Genomic DNA, 21753 nt, shown 5'->3' on the forward strand with positions numbered 1-21753 from the left:
GCATCCGGCCTGGACCGTTGGGCGCACGAGCGGCGGTTAAGGAGCATCGCTGAGGATCGGCTGAGGTGCTCTGCTAGGAGCTCAGCATGGTGAGAGCAGCCCTAGCTGGAGTGGGCCCCATGGGAGGGAGAGCACCGTCTCCTCAGGGTTTGGGGTCCAGTGAGGGTGAGCGAGCGAAATGGCTGGGTAGCCCGCTGCCTCTCCTTTCCCAGGTCCCCGGCGGGGTAGGGGTGGGGTGGGGTACAGATGTTAGGTCTCAGAGCCTGGCATCTCCTCATGGCCCAAGCTCTCTCAAGAGCGAGATGCACCTCAGGGTGAAGAACCTGCTTGGAATCCCAGCCCTGCAGCGGCTGACGAAGGAGGCACAAGATTTCTAGCCCCAGCCTCGTCCAGTCTAAAGAAGAGAGTGTGGAGATAGAGTTTTGGAGAGAGAACTTTTGTGTTTTCTGATACCAGTGCCCTTGACTAAGAAAACCATCAATGGCCTTGGCTTCAGAAGATTCTAGAAGCTGCCAAGCTTTCTGGCCTAGTGCTCACCATAGGAAAGTGAAAGTTACTGAGTCCAGTTCTCTCACAGCCCTTGCTGGTGCCAAGCTTACTGTGAAAGTGAAAGTTACTGAGCCTCAGTTCTCTCACAGCCCTATGTGTAGGGGAAGATGCCCTTGAACTCTGACAGGCCTGCCCTCTGCCTCCTCTTTCAGGATCACAGTTATTTGCCACCAGCTCCACCCAACGTCCCAAAGAAGTTTTTGTGTTTTGTGCCTGCCGTTTGTCACGTTAGGTGGTTTATAAGTGGGACCGTTTGTTCCCATTAGAAGGTACCTCAGAGATACAGTGTGGCATGCCACAATCCCAAGCACTGGGGAAGCTGAGGTGGGAAATTTGTATGTCCCAAGATCAGTCTGAGGTAGTGAATTTGATGCCAGTGCTGGCTATAAGACCTTAAGGGGGGGAAATAAAACTGAGGACCCTTTTTAAGGTTTTTTTTTTTAGTTTTTTAAGTTTTGGGTTTGTTTTAGAATGTGTAGGTATGTCTGTGAGAAGTACGTGTTTGTGAGTGCTGTTTCCCAGAAGCCAGAAGAGGCCAGTGAACACCCAGAGGCTGCAGTCATGTGCAGTCTCTGAAGGAGCACTTAACAAATAAACCATCTCTCCTGCCTGAGGCAGGGAACCTTTTAAAATATCTATATTCTCTTAAAATGAACACATGCTAACACATGCCAGATATCTAGGTCTAAACAGCCAGAATGTGTTGGTTTTAGTGACAGGGTCTCATAATCCGTGGCCTCCTCAATTGTCTCCCTTCCTTAGCTTCCTAATTGAGCTGGTGACCATCATGTACCACCACACCTGGCCTGATGATTAGTTTTTCATTTAAAAAAAATCGAGAAGACACTTCAGCCCCATCATCTTGCTCTTACGATGCTGTCCTTGGTGTGCATGAACTTGGCAACACATTCTAGTTCACTTTCTGTTGCTGTGATAAAAGACACCAAAGCAACCTTCAGGAGGAAAGGGATTGGCTTACAGGTTACATAGTCTGTCATCAGTGGAAATCTGTGCAGAACAGAGAAGTATCTTTGTGAGCTCAAGTCAGCCAGAGCAACATAGTGAGACCCTGTCTTAAAACCTAAAGGAAAAAGAAAATTGTCAGGAAAACAGAAAGCAAGATTTGTCTCGATAGAAGAAGACACAGTGACTCGCAGGCTAGCACTGGGTGACCTGGGACCTGCACTGTCTTTTCTTACTGCAGTGTGTCTTACCCTTTAGACAGTCACAGTTAAAGCCACATAGGTGTTTTTCAGAGAATTTCTGTGACTCTCCTCGATGCTGTAGTCATTACATTGCATGGTGTCCGAGTCTTGAAGAGTGGCAAACATTTATACTCTGGGGGGAACTGCTACTTAAAGAGTGTGGTTAGCCTGGTGCGATGGCTTGCATCTCTAATTATAGCACTTGAGAGGCTGAGGCAAGAGGATTGTCACTGGTTTGAGGCCAGCCAGGGTTAGTGAGGCTATGTATCAAAATAGGACAAGTTTAGAGCAGAACAAGCTGTTCGTTCTCCCCACTCCCTCTCTCTCTCCATAGGGTTGAGTACTGGAATCATAGGCCTACACAACCAAACCTGGTGGCAGTCAGTTTTACCAGAGATAAAAGAAATGCCTGAGCATTCTTGGAAATAGTTTGACACTGAGGCTCTACACAGATTTGTACTGTATGTCATGCAGTTTCGTGTTTATGTTCTTATTTGCAGCGTGAGTGCATCTCTATCCACGTGGGGCAGGCAGGTGTCCAGATTGGCAATGCCTGCTGGGAGCTGTACTGCCTTGAACATGGTATTCAGCCCGATGGTCAAATGCCAAGTGACAAAACCATTGGTGGTGGGGACGACTCATTCAACACGTTCTTCAGTGAGACTGGCGCCGGCAAGCATGTGCCCAGAGCAGTGTTTGTGGATCTGGAGCCCACTGTGGTTGGTAGGTACCTGGGCTCTGGGTGGACACTTTCCTGGGAATGTGGGGTGTGACAGGAAAGCCCACTGAGATCTGCAGAGTGGACAGGCTGTCTGTCTCTGTATGTAGTGTTGTGACTTTGTTGTGTGAGTCGTATGTGCTGCATGATGTGTGTACTCTCAGTAATGGGTGTGTATGCAGATATTTCCTAGGAGAAACTATTTACATGCATGCATAATGGAATTGAACGGCCCCTGCCTGAAAGACTCACTTTACATATGTGTCTGTCTGTGTCTTTCCCTCTCTTTCTCCCTCCTCCCCCACCCCCACCCCCCAGATGAAGTGCGCACCGGAACCTACCGGCAGCTTTTCCACCCAGAGCAGCTGATCACTGGGAAGGAAGATGCAGCCAACAATTATGCCAGAGGTCATTATACCATTGGCAAGGAGATTGTTGACCTGGTCCTGGACCGGATCCGAAAACTGGTAAGAGGATTGTACAAGAGGCTTCATGTGACGGTTGTCCTAGTCAAAAGGCTCAGGTAGAGGGGAAGTTATTTTGGCAGAACTGTTAGAATCAAGAATCTATTGAGTTCATCCAACTATCTTATTACATAGCCCCTGCTGAGATGCATTCGTAGGTCACGACTGTGTTCAAAGTGCGATGTGTATGTGGTGGACAGTGTGAATTTGCATCACCCTGCTGAGATGGAAGTCAGGAGTGCAGGGTGTGGAAGTGGGAGTGTGGTTTGTAGGCATTGACGTCCATGCTCTGGTTTCACCGCAGGCTGATCTGTGCACGGGGCTGCAGGGCTTCCTCATCTTCCACAGCTTTGGAGGGGGCACAGGGTCTGGGTTCGCATCTCTGCTGATGGAGCGGCTTTCCGTGGACTACGGCAAGAAGTCCAAGCTGGAGTTTGCCATCTACCCAGCCCCCCAGGTCTCCACGGCTGTCGTGGAGCCCTACAACTCCATCCTGACCACGCACACGACGCTGGAGCACTCTGACTGTGCTTTCATGGTGGACAATGAAGCCATCTACGACATCTGTCGGCGAAACCTGGACATTGAACGTCCCACTTACACCAACCTCAATCGTCTGATTGGGCAGATTGTGTCGTCCATCACAGCTTCTCTGAGGTTCGACGGGGCCCTGAATGTGGACTTAACAGAATTCCAGACCAACCTGGTGCCGTACCCTCGCATCCACTTCCCGCTGGCCACCTATGCCCCGGTCATCTCGGCCGAGAAGGCCTACCATGAGCAGCTGTCAGTGGCAGAGATCACCAACGCTTGCTTTGAGCCAGCCAATCAGATGGTCAAGTGTGACCCTCGCCATGGCAAATACATGGCCTGCTGCATGTTGTACAGGGGGGATGTGGTTCCAAAAGATGTCAATGCGGCTATTGCTACCATCAAGACCAAGCGTACCATCCAGTTTGTGGATTGGTGCCCAACTGGCTTTAAGGTAGGACTGGGTCCTGGGACAGTTGTATCTGCCAGCAAGCAACAGGTTCTGCCTCAGGGCTGCAGCTTTGAGCAAGGATGCCCTGTCCAATTTTGTTAGATAGCACGGGCTCCAAAGAAAGCAAGTGTAGTAATTATGTTGCTAAGTGACTTTATGCTTTTCCAAATAATATGGGGTTCCCCTTCTTAAAACCACCAGTTACTGAACCTTAAATGGACAATTTTTTCAGTGAGATACTGAGGTGAGGACTTCCAAGGGAGGAATGTCATGTAGTTACCAACTGTACCTTGCCCTGGTTTCCTGCCAGTGGAACCGCTGGCTCAGCAGTGGAGAGCTGGCCTGTGGGGAGTACAAGTTAGGGCTGTCTGTCCCTAAGAAAAGTCTACCAACACCAGTGGACACTGTTGATCTTAGTTCTGGCATTGTGTTTTGGTTTATTTATCGTTGTTGTTATCATTGGTTTATCTCACACTCTTGTATCACCACTTGTGCTCCTACTAGTAGTAGCATTACTAGTTGCCATGTTTAAAAGTTAAGTTTTAGCCTTACATTCATAGTGGTGCATGCCTATGATCCCAGAGCTAGAGAAAGTGCAAGGTCATCCTTGGTCACACAGTATTAAAGTATGGAAGGCTGAAAAGCAGAACTGTCCCCAAGGCTTCTCATCTTCTGAAACAAGAGGTCTCTGCATAGGCAAGGTAGACTGCCTCTTGTAGGATGATGCGGACAGGGCTGCAGGGAGGAGCAAAGGATACACGTTCCTCACTAAAGTGGAGACAGACATTTTGATCAGGGGAGGCCCGTTGTATTTTTGTTCTGTTGCTCCCAGCTCAGGCCTGCCTATGAGCCTAGCTGCAGCTAATAACTGTGTTTGTGGGGGCGGGAGGGTCACCCCTGAGCACATCCTGAGTGTTTATCATCCTTTAGTCACATCGTGTTCTCTCAGTTAGTGCCACATGGATGTTTTCCTCACCGGAAGATTTCAGTCAGTTTCCTTTTAACTATGCATACAGCATGCTTTGGATAGATGACAGACCAGGATGTATGTGATGTATTTGTCTTCGTGGTCCTGTGGGTTTATGATGACTCAGTGTGTTCTCTTTCCAGTTTGCCCATTAGTAAGTACTTTACAATCTTTGAATATGTTGCATTGTGTAGGGGATCATTCATTCCCAAAAGTGCGTGAATATTTGCAGTTTAAGCACGGTCCTCAGTTCCCACTTTGCAGTAAACTGTCATTTCTGAGGTTAGTGTAAACTTCACTGTTTTTTCCTCCTGCAGGTGGGTATTAACTACCAGCCTCCCACCGTGGTCCCTGGGGGCGACCTGGCCAAGGTGCAGCGGGCCGTGTGCATGCTGAGCAACACCACTGCCATCGCAGAGGCCTGGGCCCGCCTGGACCACAAATTTGACCTCATGTACGCCAAGCGGGCCTTCGTGCATTGGTACGTGGGAGAGGGCATGGAGGAAGGGGAGTTCTCAGAGGCCCGGGAGGACCTGGCAGCTCTGGAGAAGGATTATGAAGAGGTGGGCGTGGATTCCGTGGAAGCAGAGGCAGAAGAAGGGGAGGAATACTGAGTACATGGATCTGGCTGGCAGCCATCCATTTCCGCCTTCCCCACCATTGTCACTAAAGGCTATGTTTACTTATTAAAGTTTTTAAATGGAAGCATTTTCCTCTCCACATGCTGTGCTGTCTAACAAAGTTCCTTTCAAGATACATGCTTTTCCAAGTAAGTTTCCCTGAGGAAAGCATTTTTCCTCAGAAATGATTAACATGTCTGTAGGTCCAGCTTTAAGTTCTAACTGAGGACATTGGGATAAGGAGCTGTATTTGTACAGTTCTGCTTGACTGGCACAGAAATGGCTTTTCACCCTGTGCTGGGCTGCTGGGGAGGGGTCCCTCTGGGCCTGTGGTGTGTGTCCTGGGACTGTAGAAGTGCAGCCTCTGACACTTCCTTTCCACTGACATTGTTAGTTTTCTTCCTCTGCTTGTTGTGCTGCTGCTGAGGTATCCCAGAGCCACACATGGCCTCGGGTTGCACTGAGAGCTTCTAGCTAGATGGACTCCTGGAATGGGATTGGGTGTTGAGTGCTTGTACTGGTGACTCCTTTATGCAAGAGCAGTTTTCTTGGATGGCCTTTCAGTCAAGGCTGCCCAGGGCCATACCTCAGCACAAACCACAAAAGAAGCCTTGGAGTGAGGGGCAGATGTATTGGGCACCCAGTTCTCCAAGTCGGAACTACGTAAGACAGGCTAGGCACAAAGTGGCCAGATCTGAGGGAGTTAGGGGCCCAGTAAGAGGAAGAAGAGAAATGGGTGACCTCCCCAAAGCAGCCTGTCAGACATAGGCTGCCAGCTGAGACAACCTGGGAACATCTAAACTCGAAGAGGAGAGATCCCTGGTGTCCACTGGCCGAGGATACCAGCAGTGCTAGCTGCCATGATGCAGCATGACCGTTGTGTATACATTGATCAGGAATGGGCATGAACGTAGCCTGGACACAAAAGCCAGCCTGCTGGGAGCAGCAATAGCCCCAGAGCGATTGGGGCCTCAGGGCCAGAAAACGGGAGTAAGCGGAATTGGAGCCCCAGCCTCCAGCTTACTCTCTTCCTCATCTCTCGTCATCTGTTGGCTTATGGTTTCCTGGGTTTGTTAACCTACTTACCCAGATCTCTACCTTCCCACCAGCTACCTAATATTTCACAGCCAGAAGTGTGCCCTGACAGTCTATAATTTAAACCTTCCTGGGTTTTTTCATCTTTTAAAATACTTCTTGAATTCCATTCTCATTTCCCTGGGGTCATGTTTATAGGACACAACCTGTGTGGAGGTCAGAGGTCAACTTGCAGGAAGTGATTCTCCCCTTGTACCATGTGGGTCCCAGTGGTCAAATGAGGCCATCAGGATTGTCAGTGTCTTTACCCAAAGAGCCATCTTTTTTGTTTGTTTTGGTTTTGATTTATAGCCCAGGCTGCCCTTAAAACTCAAGATCCTGCTACATTAAAGTGCTGGATTACTGAACCACTTCCCATGTAAACCTGACACTTGTGATAAACCCCAGCTCTGTGGATCCTCTTTCCTCACATCATGGGTCATCTGGGCTTTCCCATCTCCCTCCAAGTCCTCAGCCTTCACTCCCTCTGGCCTGCTCAGAATTGCGCGTGCACATGCGCACGCTCACGCACACACACGCAATGCAGTTTTCCACCTCTGGCCTTTCTGTTTCAGTGAAGGCCCAGCTGTGCCCACCTCTGCGCACACTCGGGTGTATTCTGCCTCCTGGGTAAGCAGCAGCACTTTGAATGTATTGCCCAGAATGAACCGACATTTCCTCTCTACTCAGCAGAGAGCTCTTTAAGGACCAGATGTACTGAGTGGATATCCAGTCAGCATCCACTCTCTTTTCTCTAACCCACAGCACCCTTACCCAGGGCCCTTCATCCCACGGAGCCATGCCTGCTGAGTTGAGACCACAGGGCTACCCTAGCCACGTCATCCAAAGAGAGAGGAGTCCCCTGCCCCCAGGTGTACTGCTCTCTGGGTTCATGGGGCTTGACCCCCACCCTTTCCCACACTTTTTTTAACCTTGGTATCTATTTTAACTGACTATCCTTAACCTTTTTTCCTGAGTTCCAAATAACTGATAATTTTGATGACTAGAAATCTTACATGGTTAATGAGATATAGGTGAGAAAATAAGACAGGGGTGGTTGTAAAGAGATGGCTTACAGCGGTGCTTCTGTGGTGCATGCTGTGGCCAGTTTCCTATGAATGAATGAATGAATGAATGAATGAATGAATGAATGAATGCTGTTATATCCTGCATAATGAAATTCCTGAGAATAGTGAGTTGTGGGGAAAAATCATATGGGAATGGAGTTCAAAACCAAATGATTTATAACGGAGGGCAGCCTCTGTCTTAGGAAGTCTAAGAAGCTGTAAGAACAGAAATGGGGCCATCACAGGAAGAGCTGCGTTGAGAGTTAGTGGCTGACTTACCCTTCTAGAATGTGGTAAATTGCGCATACCCATACTGCATGTGTGGAGACGAGGATGGGTGGAACGAACAGAACACAACAAAGCAACGGGCCGATGCAGAGACTGACTAGTCCTGAAGGAAGTCTGTGTAAAAGCATCACAGATGGTCACACCTGAGGAAACATGGGAAGGAACAGCTCCCGGCTGTCGCAATAACCAGGGGCTCAGGGCTGAGTCCTGTTGGGGCTCCTATAGCAGCTCCCTCCCTGTTAATGCCCCAAATGGCAGTCTTACAAATAGGTGTGGAGGTCCGTGTAGCTACAGAGACATACATGAAGAAGAATCCCAGTAAGTATTCATGGGTTAGGAAACGTGACTTTCCAGGAGACTGACTTTCTTAATAAGAATGATGTCAACAGTGGAATAGAGATAATTAGCAGGAATAATTAATGGTTTAATGTGCAGGAGCCACTTATGGGGCATTAGGATAATGTAATTTGCCTGTTTGCTACTGAGTGATGGGTTTTTGTTTTGTTTGAATAAAACTAGAAACAGTGAGGACAGATTTATTAGTTCTTGCAGTGAGGGCACATTTCATAGTGAACTTGCAGAAATTCAAACTGTTACCACTCTCTGCCGTAGAAGAGGTTCCCGGACTCGGAACATGACTTGAGCCACTGAACGGTGATATTCCACAAGACCGCTTACCAGCCAGCCACCTGAGGCTCTGAGGACTTCTAGCCTCCTTGGCACACATCCCACACAGATACACATACCTACCTATGATTAAAAACCTCTAGACGTTTTAAAAAGATTTAAAATGAGGCTTCCATTCCACAGACAAGAAAAGTTAACCTTTCCTGATGCTGCTACAAGAGGTCGCTTTACTCAAGCTCCCTCTGCTGAGGAGGGTTCCTTCAGAAGTCTTTACTCTGTTGCCTCTTTCATCAGTTATAAATCAATATGAGTTCTTTATCCTCCCCACATGACAGTGGTTTTGGCATCAACAAAAGCACAAATTCAGAGGCAAAACAAATGTCACTTCAGAATGTAATTATTGTTATCTTCCTTAATTTAGCTAACAATCTTAGGCCAATCTCCATTACAAGTACATTTAGGAAGTTGGAGAGTTGCCCAGGCAGTTAAGAGCACTTGATCTTATAAAGGGCCAAGGTTCGATTCCCAGCACTCACATGGCAGCTCATGACCTTCCGTTACTCCAATCCCAGGTGATCCAGCACCCACTTTGTGCACGTACATGATGCACATAAAATAATCGTTTAAAAGGGCACCTTAGGGGAAGAGAGGCAGCTCAGTGGTTGAGAGCACCTGTTGCTCTTGCAGAGGACCAGGCTCAATTCCCAGTACACACATGTGACTCAGTCGCCCATTGCCCCTTTTTCGGGGGATAGGGAGGATTTCATGCCTTCTTCTGACATCCTCAGATACCAGGTCTGTACATAGTGCATAGCTATGTATGTAGGCAAAATACATATACATACAAAATCATTAAATCTTAAAAATGATTTTAATATAAAGAAAACCCAGGGTGTCTTTACTTCGTGAATACTTGTGTTTTGTACTACTTTTCCATAAGACCTCATGTTTCACTAGAAAAGGATGAGTTTAGCATATATGTCCATCCTACCTATTGTGTAAGAATAGCAGAGAATATCTGGAACAGTTAGGATATAATTTGGTTAGTAGAGTGCTTCTCCAGCACACATGGTCACCACCACAGAAACCAAATGTGCACACCTACAATCCTGGAACTCAGGAGGTAGAGACAGAAAGATCCAGTCCAAGTCATTCTCAGCTTCATAAGAAACTTGAGGCTACCCTGGACTAGAAACCATATCCAAAAATAATGAATATATTTGGAAATGCTTAAAGGAATAAGGCAAAAATAAGAATGAAGAAGTTGTTCAGTATGGTCCTATGGGCCCCCAAATGTTACTAGTTACACCATTACTTACCTCCAGAGATTGACAGTGAATAACCCAAAATGGCTCACTCACCAAGCAAGACAGACTAGTGTCCCTCTGGTATGCCATTGCCTGTTGCAGAATGGAGGGGACAGAAACAGGCTTCCCCGGAAAAGCCACACTCACTCGACAGTCAAGATGGCCCTTAGGGGAAACCATGACATCTTTCTAGTGAGGTGTCCTGGGACTGAGCAGCACAGCCTGGTGCACTTCCGCTTCCTCACACTCTTAGACTCACAAATAGAAACCAGGCGATCATCTAGGAAACAAGAAGAGTGTGTGTGTGAGACCCTCGGGGGGCATTTAAACCTGTTTTGGAATTACTCAAGTTATGGGAGAATTATAGTGGAGGGCATCTATTTTCATGAGAATTCTGTCTCTGAAAGCAGTGGCCCTTCTTAGCCAGGTCCACAGGCCAGGTAACCCCGATTTCTTTTAGCTGTGGTCAGGGGCAGGACACATCCCACAAAGACCTTAGGAAAGGCCGTCGAGGGCGCTCTGGGCGTGACGACACTTGCTCTGCCTAAGCCCTTGCACAGATTCCAGACCTCTGAAGCCTCATTTCCTGGCTGGTTGGTCCTGCCCTAGGCATGAATGACCACTCCACACATCTTCCCATTACTATGTGAGTGATGGTGGTAACCATGACTACTGACAGCTTTGCTCAGATATTATCCTTGGAAACAGGTAATCTATAAACCCAGGAGGATTTTGCTGGCTGGATATTTCTAAATATATTTGCCACCTGGGGAGAGTGACAGCTTTGTTTCAGGAGAAATCCAGTAAGCAGAGATAGACAGGTTTTTATTCCAATTGAACAGCATCTGATTTTCCCCAGGTCTCTGAGTCTTGCTGGCTGCCTTTTAAAAAATTACTCCAGGGGGCTGGGGATTTAGCTCAGTGGTAGAGCGCTTACCTAGGAAGCGCAAGGCCCTGGGTTCGGTCCCCAGCTCCGAAAAAAAGAACCAAAAAAAAAAAAAAATTACTCCAGAAAGCATCAGGTTATCTTCCTAAACTCCACTCCTCTAGATCACAGAGCTGCTGAGTTTCCTCATGAATGGAAACAGTTGCATTTCGTAGGCATTTTTGAAAGGTAGCACAGCACAGTGGAGAAGTCCACTTGTGTTCAGTTATTGACAGGTAGGAAAGTACCCTGTGGGGAGGAAGACACAGTGTGTCCCCAGCCCCGCTGCCCATGAGAGCCTTTCGCCCTAACATCACACCTTACACACTTCCTAGAGCAGCAGACTCAACCTTTCTTAATGTGTGAGCATTTAATACAGTTCCTCGTGTTGTGGTGACCTCAACCACAACATTATTTTCATTGCTACTTCATAACTTTAGTTTTACTGCTGTCATGAATTATAATGGAAAGATCTAATATGCAGGATATCTGACATGTGACCCTGTGAAAAGGTCATAGGTCGTGACCCACAGGTTGAGAACCACTGCCCTGAACTATATACTTCTCTCCCATTCAATCTACAAATAACTCCTACCAGCAGGGAACCTTGGGTGGATCTCCTAATGTTGTAAAAAGCAGAGCTTCCTCTTCTGCCAACCATAGGAACGCCATTTTGGTAAACTATAGTGCACAGAGAAAAATCTATAAGCATCTAACTTGACGCTTGTCAGACGCCAGGTTGGACCATCGCCATGGCAGGTAGAGAAGGAGGGAAACGCCAAGTGGCATAATTTGAAAAAGGTTTGGGTTAAAAACAATTTCACTATTACCTGCTAACTGTTGTAGGACACTGTTATTGAGAGAAGCAGAAGGATGCTGGTTTCTACACTTCTTACTCTGTAGCACTGGTTCTCAACCTCTGGGAGCAGCTCCTTTGCGGGGTGAATGACCTTTTCACAGAGGTCGATTAAGACTACCAGAAAACACAGGTATTTAATACATTACAGTTCATAACAGTAGCAAATTACAGTTATGAAGTAGCAATGAAAATAATTTTATGGTTTCGTGGTCACCACAACACAAGGAACTATGTTAAAGGCGTTAGGAAGGCTGAGAACTGCCGCTCTAGATGGATTGCTCTCTTCCCAAGCACCAGCTTTTACCTTCCTCGTGGGCAACAGTCATGTCTTGTTCACTCACAGAACCAGGCTAAACTGTGACGTCTCTGTTCTTCCAGTGAGCCCTGCATGGGCTCTGTGTGTGTGTGTGTGTGTGTGTGTGTGTGTGTGTGTGTGTGTGTGTGTGTGTTTTCACATCATACATGTGTCTTCAGAGGCTGGAAGAGGACGCCTGGAGTGACAGGGAGTTGTGAGCCATCCAGTGTAGATGTTAGCTATTGAAGTCTCTCCATACACACAACTACAACTTCTGTTCCCGTGTTTAATAAAACAGAAGTAGCCTGCGACTCTCGACTAACTGGGTATTTTGTGATTGAGCGTATGCCACTGGACCCCTCCCCGTGTTGGGTTTGCTGCCTGGCGAGTGTGATCATGAGCGCACACTGAGTGGTCTGAGGGTGGAGAAAGGCTAAGCTGCTGGACCCCTTGAGGTAATTAAAAACAGCAGCATGCTCTGAGCCCCACCGGAGGCTCCCAAGATAGGGTAAGGAATTCTATCTACGAACCTTCAGGTCAATCCTAACACCCATTTCAAGTCGGATGATTGTTTTATGACATTAATTAGATCTTATCTCTCTGTTTATAGCTCAGTAGTTAAAATGTGTACACACACACACACACACACACACACACACACACACGTTTGCATCTGGACACTTTCCAAACACCATATTAATTTAATTAATTAAAACTGGCATCAATAGAATGCCAGTGATTGTTTTGTGTCTCCATAATGCCAAAAACTAATGTGTTCTGAGGGCAAGAGTAGATAGAGTAGGACGTAGAACCGGCTTCAGTCTCACTGCAGACCGGAGCGTGTAGAACTAAGCTTGGATATGGCTGGCGCCCTGTCCTCTTTGCAGCAGGCCGGGCCCAGGGTGACTTACATGTGCGGCTGAAGAAGAGGGCAGGAACAAAGGCCGTGTTAGGCTTGAGCTCAGCCTGTTTGTAAAAGAAGTCACTGGGTGCCAAAGCTGAAGGTGTCACAAAGTCCATCCCAGCCTGCCTGTGACATCAAGAGTGAAGCATGCTGGGAGCTTTCAAGTCATTTCAAATTTCTTTCCTGCCTTTGGGAGCTGTTTAAAAGATAATTAACTCACTTACAAAAAAAAAAAAGATTCGGCCAGACTTCAAAAATATGGTTAAATATGCTATCTTTTACGGTGTGTGTGTGTGTGTGTGTGTGTGTGTGTGTGTGTGTGTGTGTGTGTGTGTGTGTGTGTGTGTGTGTGAAAGGGCAACTTGTCGAACTAAGCGTTCTCTTTTACCTTGTGTGTCCTGGGGATGGAACTCCGGACCTCAGGCCTTAGCAGCAAGCTCCTTTACCTGCAGAGCCATCTTGCTGGCCCCTTCTTTTACAACATTTTACAGGCAATTCATTTGTTAACAAGCTCATTCTCTTAGTAATTACAACAGATTGTTCGATACAATTCAACTTGAGAAATTGGATTTCCCTTACCAAGTATTGTCTATGTATTTCATTGTTTAGGGTTCTTTTTGTAACGCTAAGGATCTAACTTGGACCTTCTCACATGCTAGTTGAGTACTGTCCTGCTGGGAGACACCTCTGCTCTGCCTAGCTTTGGTTTTAGTTTATGTGTCTCGTTTTGCTTTTGAAACAGGGTCTCACTCTGTAGACCTGGTTGACCTCAAGCTCACAGAGATCCTCCTGCCTCTGCTTCCAAGTACACCACCAAGCCTGACCTGTTAAGATAGTTTCAATCCTCCATTTCCTTTCCTGATACCCCACAAACATCTACAGCACATAGCGGTATTTTGCGAGGCTGAGCTGGCAATGCACCATGAATAGCAATGGCGGTACGCACTTGCTCCTTCTGCTTTCCCTGCTGTGATTAAAAGTAAACTCGTGTCCCCTAGAGGGCAAGTAACTAATGACACCACAAAGAAAATTAAAGCTGTAAATAACTGTCCCACTGTCCAAACGCCTGAGTATTCCCTGGCAACTGAAAGACAACAGGATCCAATAGGGAAAAATGGGAAGGAGTCCAGATTCCCATTCTCCGTTATAAACTGAGAATATCAACACAGCCAGCTAGCCCCATTATAGTTAGGACAAAACGCTGAGTGAGCCATGGGAACCTCACTATGGCTGTTGGGGGTGTTGCCTGGAGATCATACCTAGGGTGCTATGAACAAACCCAGCTTGATGGTACCACAGAAAATGAGGATCTGATCTTTTCATTATCTTTGTGTGTGTGTTTGCATATCTCTATATGATATTTATACACACACACACAGAGTGTGTGTGAGTGTGCGTGTGTAAGAGCAGTGCCCACAGATCCCAGAAGAGGGCATCCGATCCGTTAGAGCTGCTGTTAAAGGTGGATGTGAGTTGTTGAGAACCAAAACTTAAGTTCTCTGGAAGGGTAGTGGGTGCTCTTAACTGCTGAGTGTGTCTCCTGTGAGTGACGGTCATCTGTCCCCCACACGGAGTCTGCCCAGTCACACACTGAGTGGCTGGAGATGGTGTCCGCACACAGCTCATGCCACTCTGTTTGCCTGGAAAGTGAAGGCAAACCTTGTTTTTCAGATGGTGGTGAATGCTTTAAAAATCACAGCAGGGCTGGCAGGATGGCTCAGTAGGTAAAGGCACTTGCCACAAAGCCTTAAGGCCCGAGTTTGGTTCCTGAACCCTACATGATGAATGTAGGTAACTTACTCCTGGAAGTTGTCCTACAACAATTCCACAATTGTACCACAGCACATTCTGGCCCTCCGTCCAACACTCACAGAATAAATGAGAAAAGCTTTTTAAAAAATATTCCACACTAAGTATCCATCTTTCCTCTCCATAGGAGATATAAATATGAGCATGAAGTTTCATGGTTGGGATACATGGTTAATTAGGCGGGGGGTTTCTCACAGTTCCTGACTGAGAGACCCACAGGGGATCTTCGGTCTCTATGATTCCACACCCTCCACACTGATGAATGGCCAGGAACATTGGTGCTGTGGGGAAGGCAGTGCCAGCGAGCCAGCTGGTTACATCTTGGAGGCTGCCAGGAAGCAGAGGGCTTTAGGTGGAACTGGGGACTGGCTGTGACTGTGGCTGCTCCTTGGCTCTGGCCATGCAGGCACATCCACAGCACCATCTGAAGACCAACGGCTGCTCCTGTGGGGACCTTTCACACTCAAACCCTGGGGGACATTTCACACACTAATCCCCAGTCGCTGAGTTGAGGAATGGACTCGGAATAGCGTGTGGCACAAGTGTTACCCACATTCCCAAGGGGCAGGGGAATTAAATCTGTGTGGTGTTTCCTCAACGTCTTCCTCTACAAAAGTTGCTGAAGGGAGCTCTGGCTGCTGCAGTGGTCTGCACGCTTAGCACAGGAAGCTTCTGTACCTGGAGGTGAGCGGTCACAGCCATATGGGGGTTCACCGATTTTTATTTCACACATGAACGATTGGTTTTCATTCTGATGTACTGTGACAAGGCCTGAGAATCACGACCCCTCGCAAAGCCTCAGCCCCACCCTGACTTCCCTGGCCTGCCTACAAAATTAGCACTTACCTGTGTCCAGCTCCCAGGGAGCAGATGTTAGAGTGAAGCAAACAAACAATTTACCCTAATTAGCACCTGATGAGCAACTGAGGGAAAAGGGTAACTAGGCTCCTGTCAACCCTCTCAGCAAGTGCCGAGTCACCAGCAGGCAGGAGTGCAGGAGTGCAGGAGTGCAGGTGCGCACACGCACAGACACACCAGACACACACACACACACACACACACACAGAGGCATGTACACATACACAGACACAGACACACATACACACACACAGAGGCATGTACACATACATGCTCATGCATGCATGCATATGTGTGTACACATACACACAGGGACGTACACATGCATGCTCATACATGCATGCACACATGTACACACACAGGCATGTACACATACATGCTCATGCATGCATGCACACGTGTACACACTCATACACACACACACACACACACACTGCTCTCCTATGAGGAAAGGCCATAAATCCCACTATTTCTGTCAGCACTTTAAGCATTCCACGTTCTGAGGAAACTGATGCTCTAAATGCCCTGTTTTCTCCTCTCTCCCCTTTCTGATCACAAACTGAGGTGTCTGCATTTTGCTGGCTCGGCGATTCTGCTTGGTTTAAAGTTGTTGTGAGCACCTATCAGAGAATAAAAACATTATCAAGGGAAGAACTAAAAGGGTTTCTCTAGGGGAGAAAGAGGGAAAGAGGAAGAGAAAGTCTTGCTTTATCACAAAAACTCCCAGCTGAGACCCTGCCCTACGCTGTGCTTCCTGTTACGCCAGCATGGAGTCCACAGTGGTTTTGGAAGACTTCTTTCTGAGGAACGAAACCCTCTGATAAGACCAGCTTCAAGGTGATGGGAACCAGGTGAGCACATCGACTCTGATCAGTAACTGCAGTTTCTAGAAAATTTAGTTCTGTGTCACACTGAAACCCAGGAGCCCACAGGTAGGGCAGCATTTTCCTCTCTGTCAGAGAGATGGATTTATTTCTTGTTCTGATCCAATTTCAAATGTACAGCCATAGTTTGGATCCATAGGAGAGAAAAAATTCAAGAGCATCCAGTCTAAGACAGGCCTGTCTTAGATGCAGAGGGCTGCAGAATCTCAGGGTCCCTGAGGAAGGTGCTTTACAACGTCTCCAGGAACCTCGCAGTTCTGACTCTGCGGCATGATGACCCAAACCACTCTGAAAACACCTTATAAAACAGAGAGCATCTCTCTCCTCCCTCTCTCTCTCTCTCCTCCCTCCACCCCCACCCCCTCTCTCTGTAACCATGCCTGGCCTGGCACTCTCTATGCAGGCTAGACCTCAAACTCACAAGAGACTCACCTGCCCCTGTCTCCCCACTGCTGGGATTAAAGCATGGGCCCTCACACCTGGGCTGGAAACCCGTTTTATACAGAAGTCACTATTAAAAAAGTGACTCAGCCTCTACCTCCCACGTGCTGGGATCGAAGGCATGTGCTACCCCTGCCACCACACGGCTATGGAAAAGTCTTAAATAGTGGTCCAATCACAGACTGTGGGCAGGCATGTTGGAGAATGAGGGTGGGTAGAGGCAAATCAGTCAATGGAGTTGCTATAAGGCACCACAAAGCACATTTCAAAAGTTTATGTGCACGTGTGTGGGGTGTGGGATACAAACATTCCAGAGTGAGGTCAGAGGGAGAGTTTGGGGAGCTCAGCTCAGGACACCAGGTGTGTACATCAAGCAAGTTATCCACTGAGCCCTTGTGTAAAACTTGAAGGAGCAGACACTGTCCTTGGTTTTTTAATGTTCTTGGGCCTCTGCCAGTTACCAGTCATTGTATCTTTGACCCGAGGGCTTTTCCCAGAACTGAAGGACAATCCAGTGACAGACATCACACACTGGAAGCCCCAAAATGGAGCAGTCCTCAGAAGCAGCCCTGAGCCAGTGACCCTCAGAGGTGCCCTAGCTTGCCTTGTGGGGGCAATTCTGAGGCCAGCATTTGCTTGGTTTTCTGGTGTTTCTTTCCCCTAAGAGTAGGCGCTGGTCACTCTGTGGTGGCCAGCTTACTAACGCACTTTCTATAGGCAGGCTGCCTCGCTGGGTCACTTCCGTGTTCTAGCATTAATGCCCACTGGACATTCTGAATAGCCTCCTTGTGCTCCAGTCATATTGTAGTCTGCTGGGGTGGGGGCAGGGTTCAAATCCAAAGAATGAGACCCATTCTGTACCAAGACACCTTTAACCTCAAGTACCATTTCTTTAAAAGAAACTTATGTGTGCTCATGTGTCTGTATGAGTGTGTGTATGCAAATGCGTTGACAATAGGTTCTCAGATACTGAGGTAGTTTAAATGAAAATGGCCCCCATAGACTCAGAGGCATTACTGGAGGTGTGGCCTTCTTGGAGTAGGTATGTCGCAGCGTGGGCTTTCAGATGTTCAAGGCTGGACAAGTGTCACTCTCTCTCTTCCTGCTGCCTGCTAATCCAGATGTAGAAGTCTCAGCTATCTCTCCTGCACCGTGTCAGCCTGCATGCCACTGTGCTTCTCACTGTGACAATAATGAACTGAACCTCTGAACCTATAAATGAAATGTTTTCCTTTGTAAGAGTTGTTGTGGTCATGGTCTCTTCAGAGGAACAGACACCCTGACTAAGGCAGTTTGGGCGAGCTCATGCGTGCTCACACCCATGCTGGAATGCTGACTGGTTTGAACTGACCGGTTTGATGCTGACTTATCACAGTCTCGTTCAAGCAGCCACTGCTGCTATGAGTTCATGAGGGCAGCCATTCTGTCAACTCCAGAAAACACTGTCCTCATACATGCATCCCCGCAAGACCCTACCCTCCCCAACCTCTGACTTACACAATATTTCTGCCACCTCTTCTGTGATGGTCCCTGAGCTTGGGGAAGGGATGTAATGTTTACATTTAGAGTTGAGCACTCCAGTGTCTTACTCTCTGCCCTTCAGCTAGTTGTGAGTTTCTGCTTTAGTTGCGTTCCACTACACAAAGGAACGTCTCTGGTGAGGTCCGAGAGCTACGCTAATCTATGAGAGAAGAGACACAGATTTAGAGGTTGCTTTAATACCTTGTCTATAGCAAAATAATAGTAGTGGGTTCATCCCTGGGCCTAAGAGCTGTGCAGCCATGGGCTCTTGAGTGAACTGACAACAACAGGCCAGCATTTCTCCTGTGGAGCAGGCCTTAAATCCTCCCAGAAAGTCTTTGGTTACTCGCGTAACATCGGTGCCACTACTGTACCTGGGTATAACTTGCCACACTGGTCAACTGTACAATTCACAGGGTTCTCATCTGGTAAGACAATTGGTCCTCAACATCAGTAAGCAAATCTTCTTAATACAGGACCTCCTATCGTCCATGAAGGTGACACTGCATGCTATCCTCTGGATCACAAATGCTTCTGCTGATCCATGTGCAAACTTTCTTGGCACTATTGACGGTAGTGAAGGTTTTAAAAGAGAAATGTCATCCAGTCATAAAGGCATGTCCTCCGAGGAATGTGCCCTGCCTGCTCCCTTCTCTCCTTTTCCTGTCTGGGCCACAAAGAGACTGCCTTTTGTTTCAACACAACTGCCAGCCATGCCGCGTGGTCTCCCCTTAAGACCCGAAAGGAATGGAGTCAGCCAAACGTGGCCAAACTGTAAGCTTTTCCTCTTGACAATCGTCTTAGATACTCTATTATAATAAGGGCTCATTAGTCTATTTATTAACTTTTCCGAATTAGGAACCATGGAGGAAATCCAGATCTGTGGCACCTGCCGTGGCCTGTGACTGTCTCCAGTCTCATGGCACCTGGAAGCTACCATTCTAACTGCCTTCACCTTCAGCTTCACGCCGGACCTTGTGTGGGGTTATAGGTACTCTTCCAGAACACCCAGAGAAAGAGAAGAAACAGCCTCTTTGAAGTCTTGATCCCATAGTGACAATGGCCTGGTATCTTGTTTGGTAAAAACAGTGTCCTCTGGTATATAGAGAAAGACATTTTTTGGAGAACGATCTAAGAGACAACCATTTATAAACATCCAAATGCCCAGAAATGCACATCTGAACACGGGGTCTCTGTTACTCATTTGGGAAGACTTTTGGCCTGAAAGAAAGCAGATTTTTTCTATAAATAGTCACAGAAGCTCGGCCAAGACTTCGCTTTCCCAACTGTAACCCCAGAGTTAGCTCTCCTAAGATTCTGTGATCTACACTGTTCCTGAGGTCACACCAGATAGTAAACATCTGGGTCAACTGAACCAGAGCAATGAGTTCACAGGCTGACTACGGGGCTCAGGAGACAGCTCTGCAGGCTTTGAAGATTGCCTGTTGTCAGAAGACAGGATTATTTCTCCTAGAAGCATCTACGAAACCAGCCCTCTTCTTTAACAGGATTTCCGAAAGTTATCGTCTCCTATAAAATCAAAATCATGTGGGAGTGAAAATCTGTTTTCTTCCAGAAAGTTCCTTCCAACATTTTTTTAAAAAGGTTTTTTTTTAAAGAATCTTTTGTTTATTTTTTTAATATGTGTGTGCATTGCAGGCAGCACAGCACAAGAAGGCAAGAACAAAGTCACCCAGGCGCCAAGCAGCTCACTCCGTGTTTTGTTCTCGATCCTGCAAGTGTACATACACTTAGGTAATTGAGATTATGCAGGAGGTGCCAAACTTTAACAATGTACTTGCCCAACCTCGGACTGTAATGGCAGCATCCCGTGCCGATGTGCCAATAAAATACTCAGGCTAAGGTTCTGTCCTGGTGACTTGGTGATTGTTGTGACCCAGGTAGGAGTATGTAGAAGCAGATACAACTTTCCCCATCAAGAAGAAAATCTCTCTCTCTCTCTCTCTCTCTCTCTCTCTCTCTCTCTCTCTCTCTCTGTGTGTGTGTGTGTGTGTGTGTGTATGTGTGTGTGTGTGTGTGTTTTACACAACCAGGCAAGTACAGTGATGTCCCTTTGTACAGACATTACCTTGAGGGGGCATCAAGTGTAAATAGTGGACATAAACAAACCTTCCTGGTTTGGCAGAAAGGATCTATTTTTATCTTGTTTTTTTTGGTTTTTTGGGGGGTTTTTTTTGGAACCAGGGGTGGGGGAAATATATGTTACTCCACCTCATTTGTGAGTCTAGGAAGACTTATTTCCCAAAACTTCCCCTTCCCTCCCCACAAATGTGCTAGGTGAAATTGAATCAGCTCTGCTCTGACAGCTCGGGCACACAACCAAATGACAGTCGGGGGCGAAAAGGGAAAATGAAAGGCTTAGGAAAAGATTTCTGTTAAAATACTAGGGAAAAGACAAAGGTCTATCTCATTGTGCAGGAGTAGAGTGCAGTAGTGACAGGAGCCGTCCACTCACCATCTGGAGGAAGATGCTTGAGTGACAGTTACACAGGGGTGGACTCAGACGCTTGAGTGACAGTTACACAGGGGGTGGACTCAGATGCCTGAGTGACAGTTACACAGGGGATGGACTCAGATGCCTGAGTGACAGTTACACAGGGGATGGACTCAGATGCCTGAGTGACAGTTACACAGGGGATGGACTCAGATGCTTGAGTGACAGTTACACAGGGGGTGGACTCAGATGCTTGAGTGACAGTTACACAGGGGGTGGACTCAGATGCTTGAGTGACAGTTACACAGGGGTGGACTCAGATGCCTGAGTGACAGTTACACAGGGGATGGACTCAGATGCTTGAGTGACAGTTACACAGGGGATGGACTCAGATGCTTGAGTGACAGTTACACAGGGGATGGACTCAGATGCTTGAGTGACAGTTACACAGGGGGGGACTCAGACACTTGGGTGACAGTTTATGCAGGGGGTGGACCTTAGCTTGGCTTGCTGTCCAATGACTCTGTACAGCGCAGCAGGTGTGGGGATCATGTCCACTCCCTCACTTCAACAGCCATCTCTTGGGAAGGAGTGCATAAGGAAGTCTATGTCTTAAGTTTGGAGCAGAGACTGAAGAAAAGGTCATCCAGCCCATATACATACAGCCACCAAACCCAGACACTATTGCTGATCCCAAGAAGTGCATGCTGACAGGAGCCTGATACAGCTGTCTCCTGAGAGGCTCTGCCAGAGCATGACAAATACAGAGGTGATGCTCTCAGCCAACCATTGAACTGAGAACAGGGTACCCAATGGAGGAGTTAGAGAAGGGATTGAAGGAGCTGAAGGGGTTTGCAACCCCATAAGAACAACAATACCAACCAACCAGAACTCCTGGGGACTAAACCACCATCTTAAGAGTACACATGGATAG

At 47.4% G+C, this 21753-nt stretch overlaps 1 protein-coding gene and 2 long non-coding RNA genes across 4 annotated transcripts; 1 reads left to right on the plus strand and 2 right to left on the minus strand.

Annotated features, from left to right (window-relative positions):
• Positions 1-40: 40 nt before the first annotated feature.
• Tuba3b (tubulin, alpha 3B) lies at positions 41-5590 on the plus strand. Its single transcript, NM_001024336.1, has 5 exons — positions 41-89; positions 2255-2477; positions 2791-2939; positions 3241-3921; positions 5203-5590. The coding sequence occupies exons 1-5, from the start codon at positions 87-89 to the stop codon at positions 5497-5499; spliced, it is 1353 nt and encodes a 450-aa protein (NP_001019507.1). The 5' UTR covers positions 41-86; the 3' UTR covers positions 5500-5590.
• On the minus strand, positions 5211-16691 carry LOC134486869 (uncharacterized). Its single transcript, XR_010066323.1, has 2 exons — positions 12859-16691; positions 5211-10148 (listed from the first exon to the last, which is right to left on the minus strand). It is a non-coding gene; the product is annotated as an uncharacterized LOC134486869 (long non-coding RNA).
• A 1850-nt stretch (positions 16692-18541) lies between these two features.
• Positions 18542-21267, minus strand: LOC134486868 (uncharacterized). Of its 2 annotated transcripts, none has more exons than XR_010066321.1 (2): positions 20841-21267; positions 18542-19585 (listed from the first exon to the last, which is right to left on the minus strand). It is a non-coding gene; the product is annotated as an uncharacterized LOC134486868 (long non-coding RNA). The 2 variants fall into 2 exon arrangements; XR_010066322.1 differs by having other exon boundaries at positions 18542-19894.
• Positions 21268-21753: the final 486 nt, after the last annotated feature.

Source organism: Rattus norvegicus, chromosome 4, assembly GCF_036323735.1.
Source record: "Rattus norvegicus strain BN/NHsdMcwi chromosome 4, GRCr8, whole genome shotgun sequence".
Classification (NCBI taxonomy): Eukaryota; Metazoa; Chordata; class Mammalia; order Rodentia; family Muridae; genus Rattus; species Rattus norvegicus.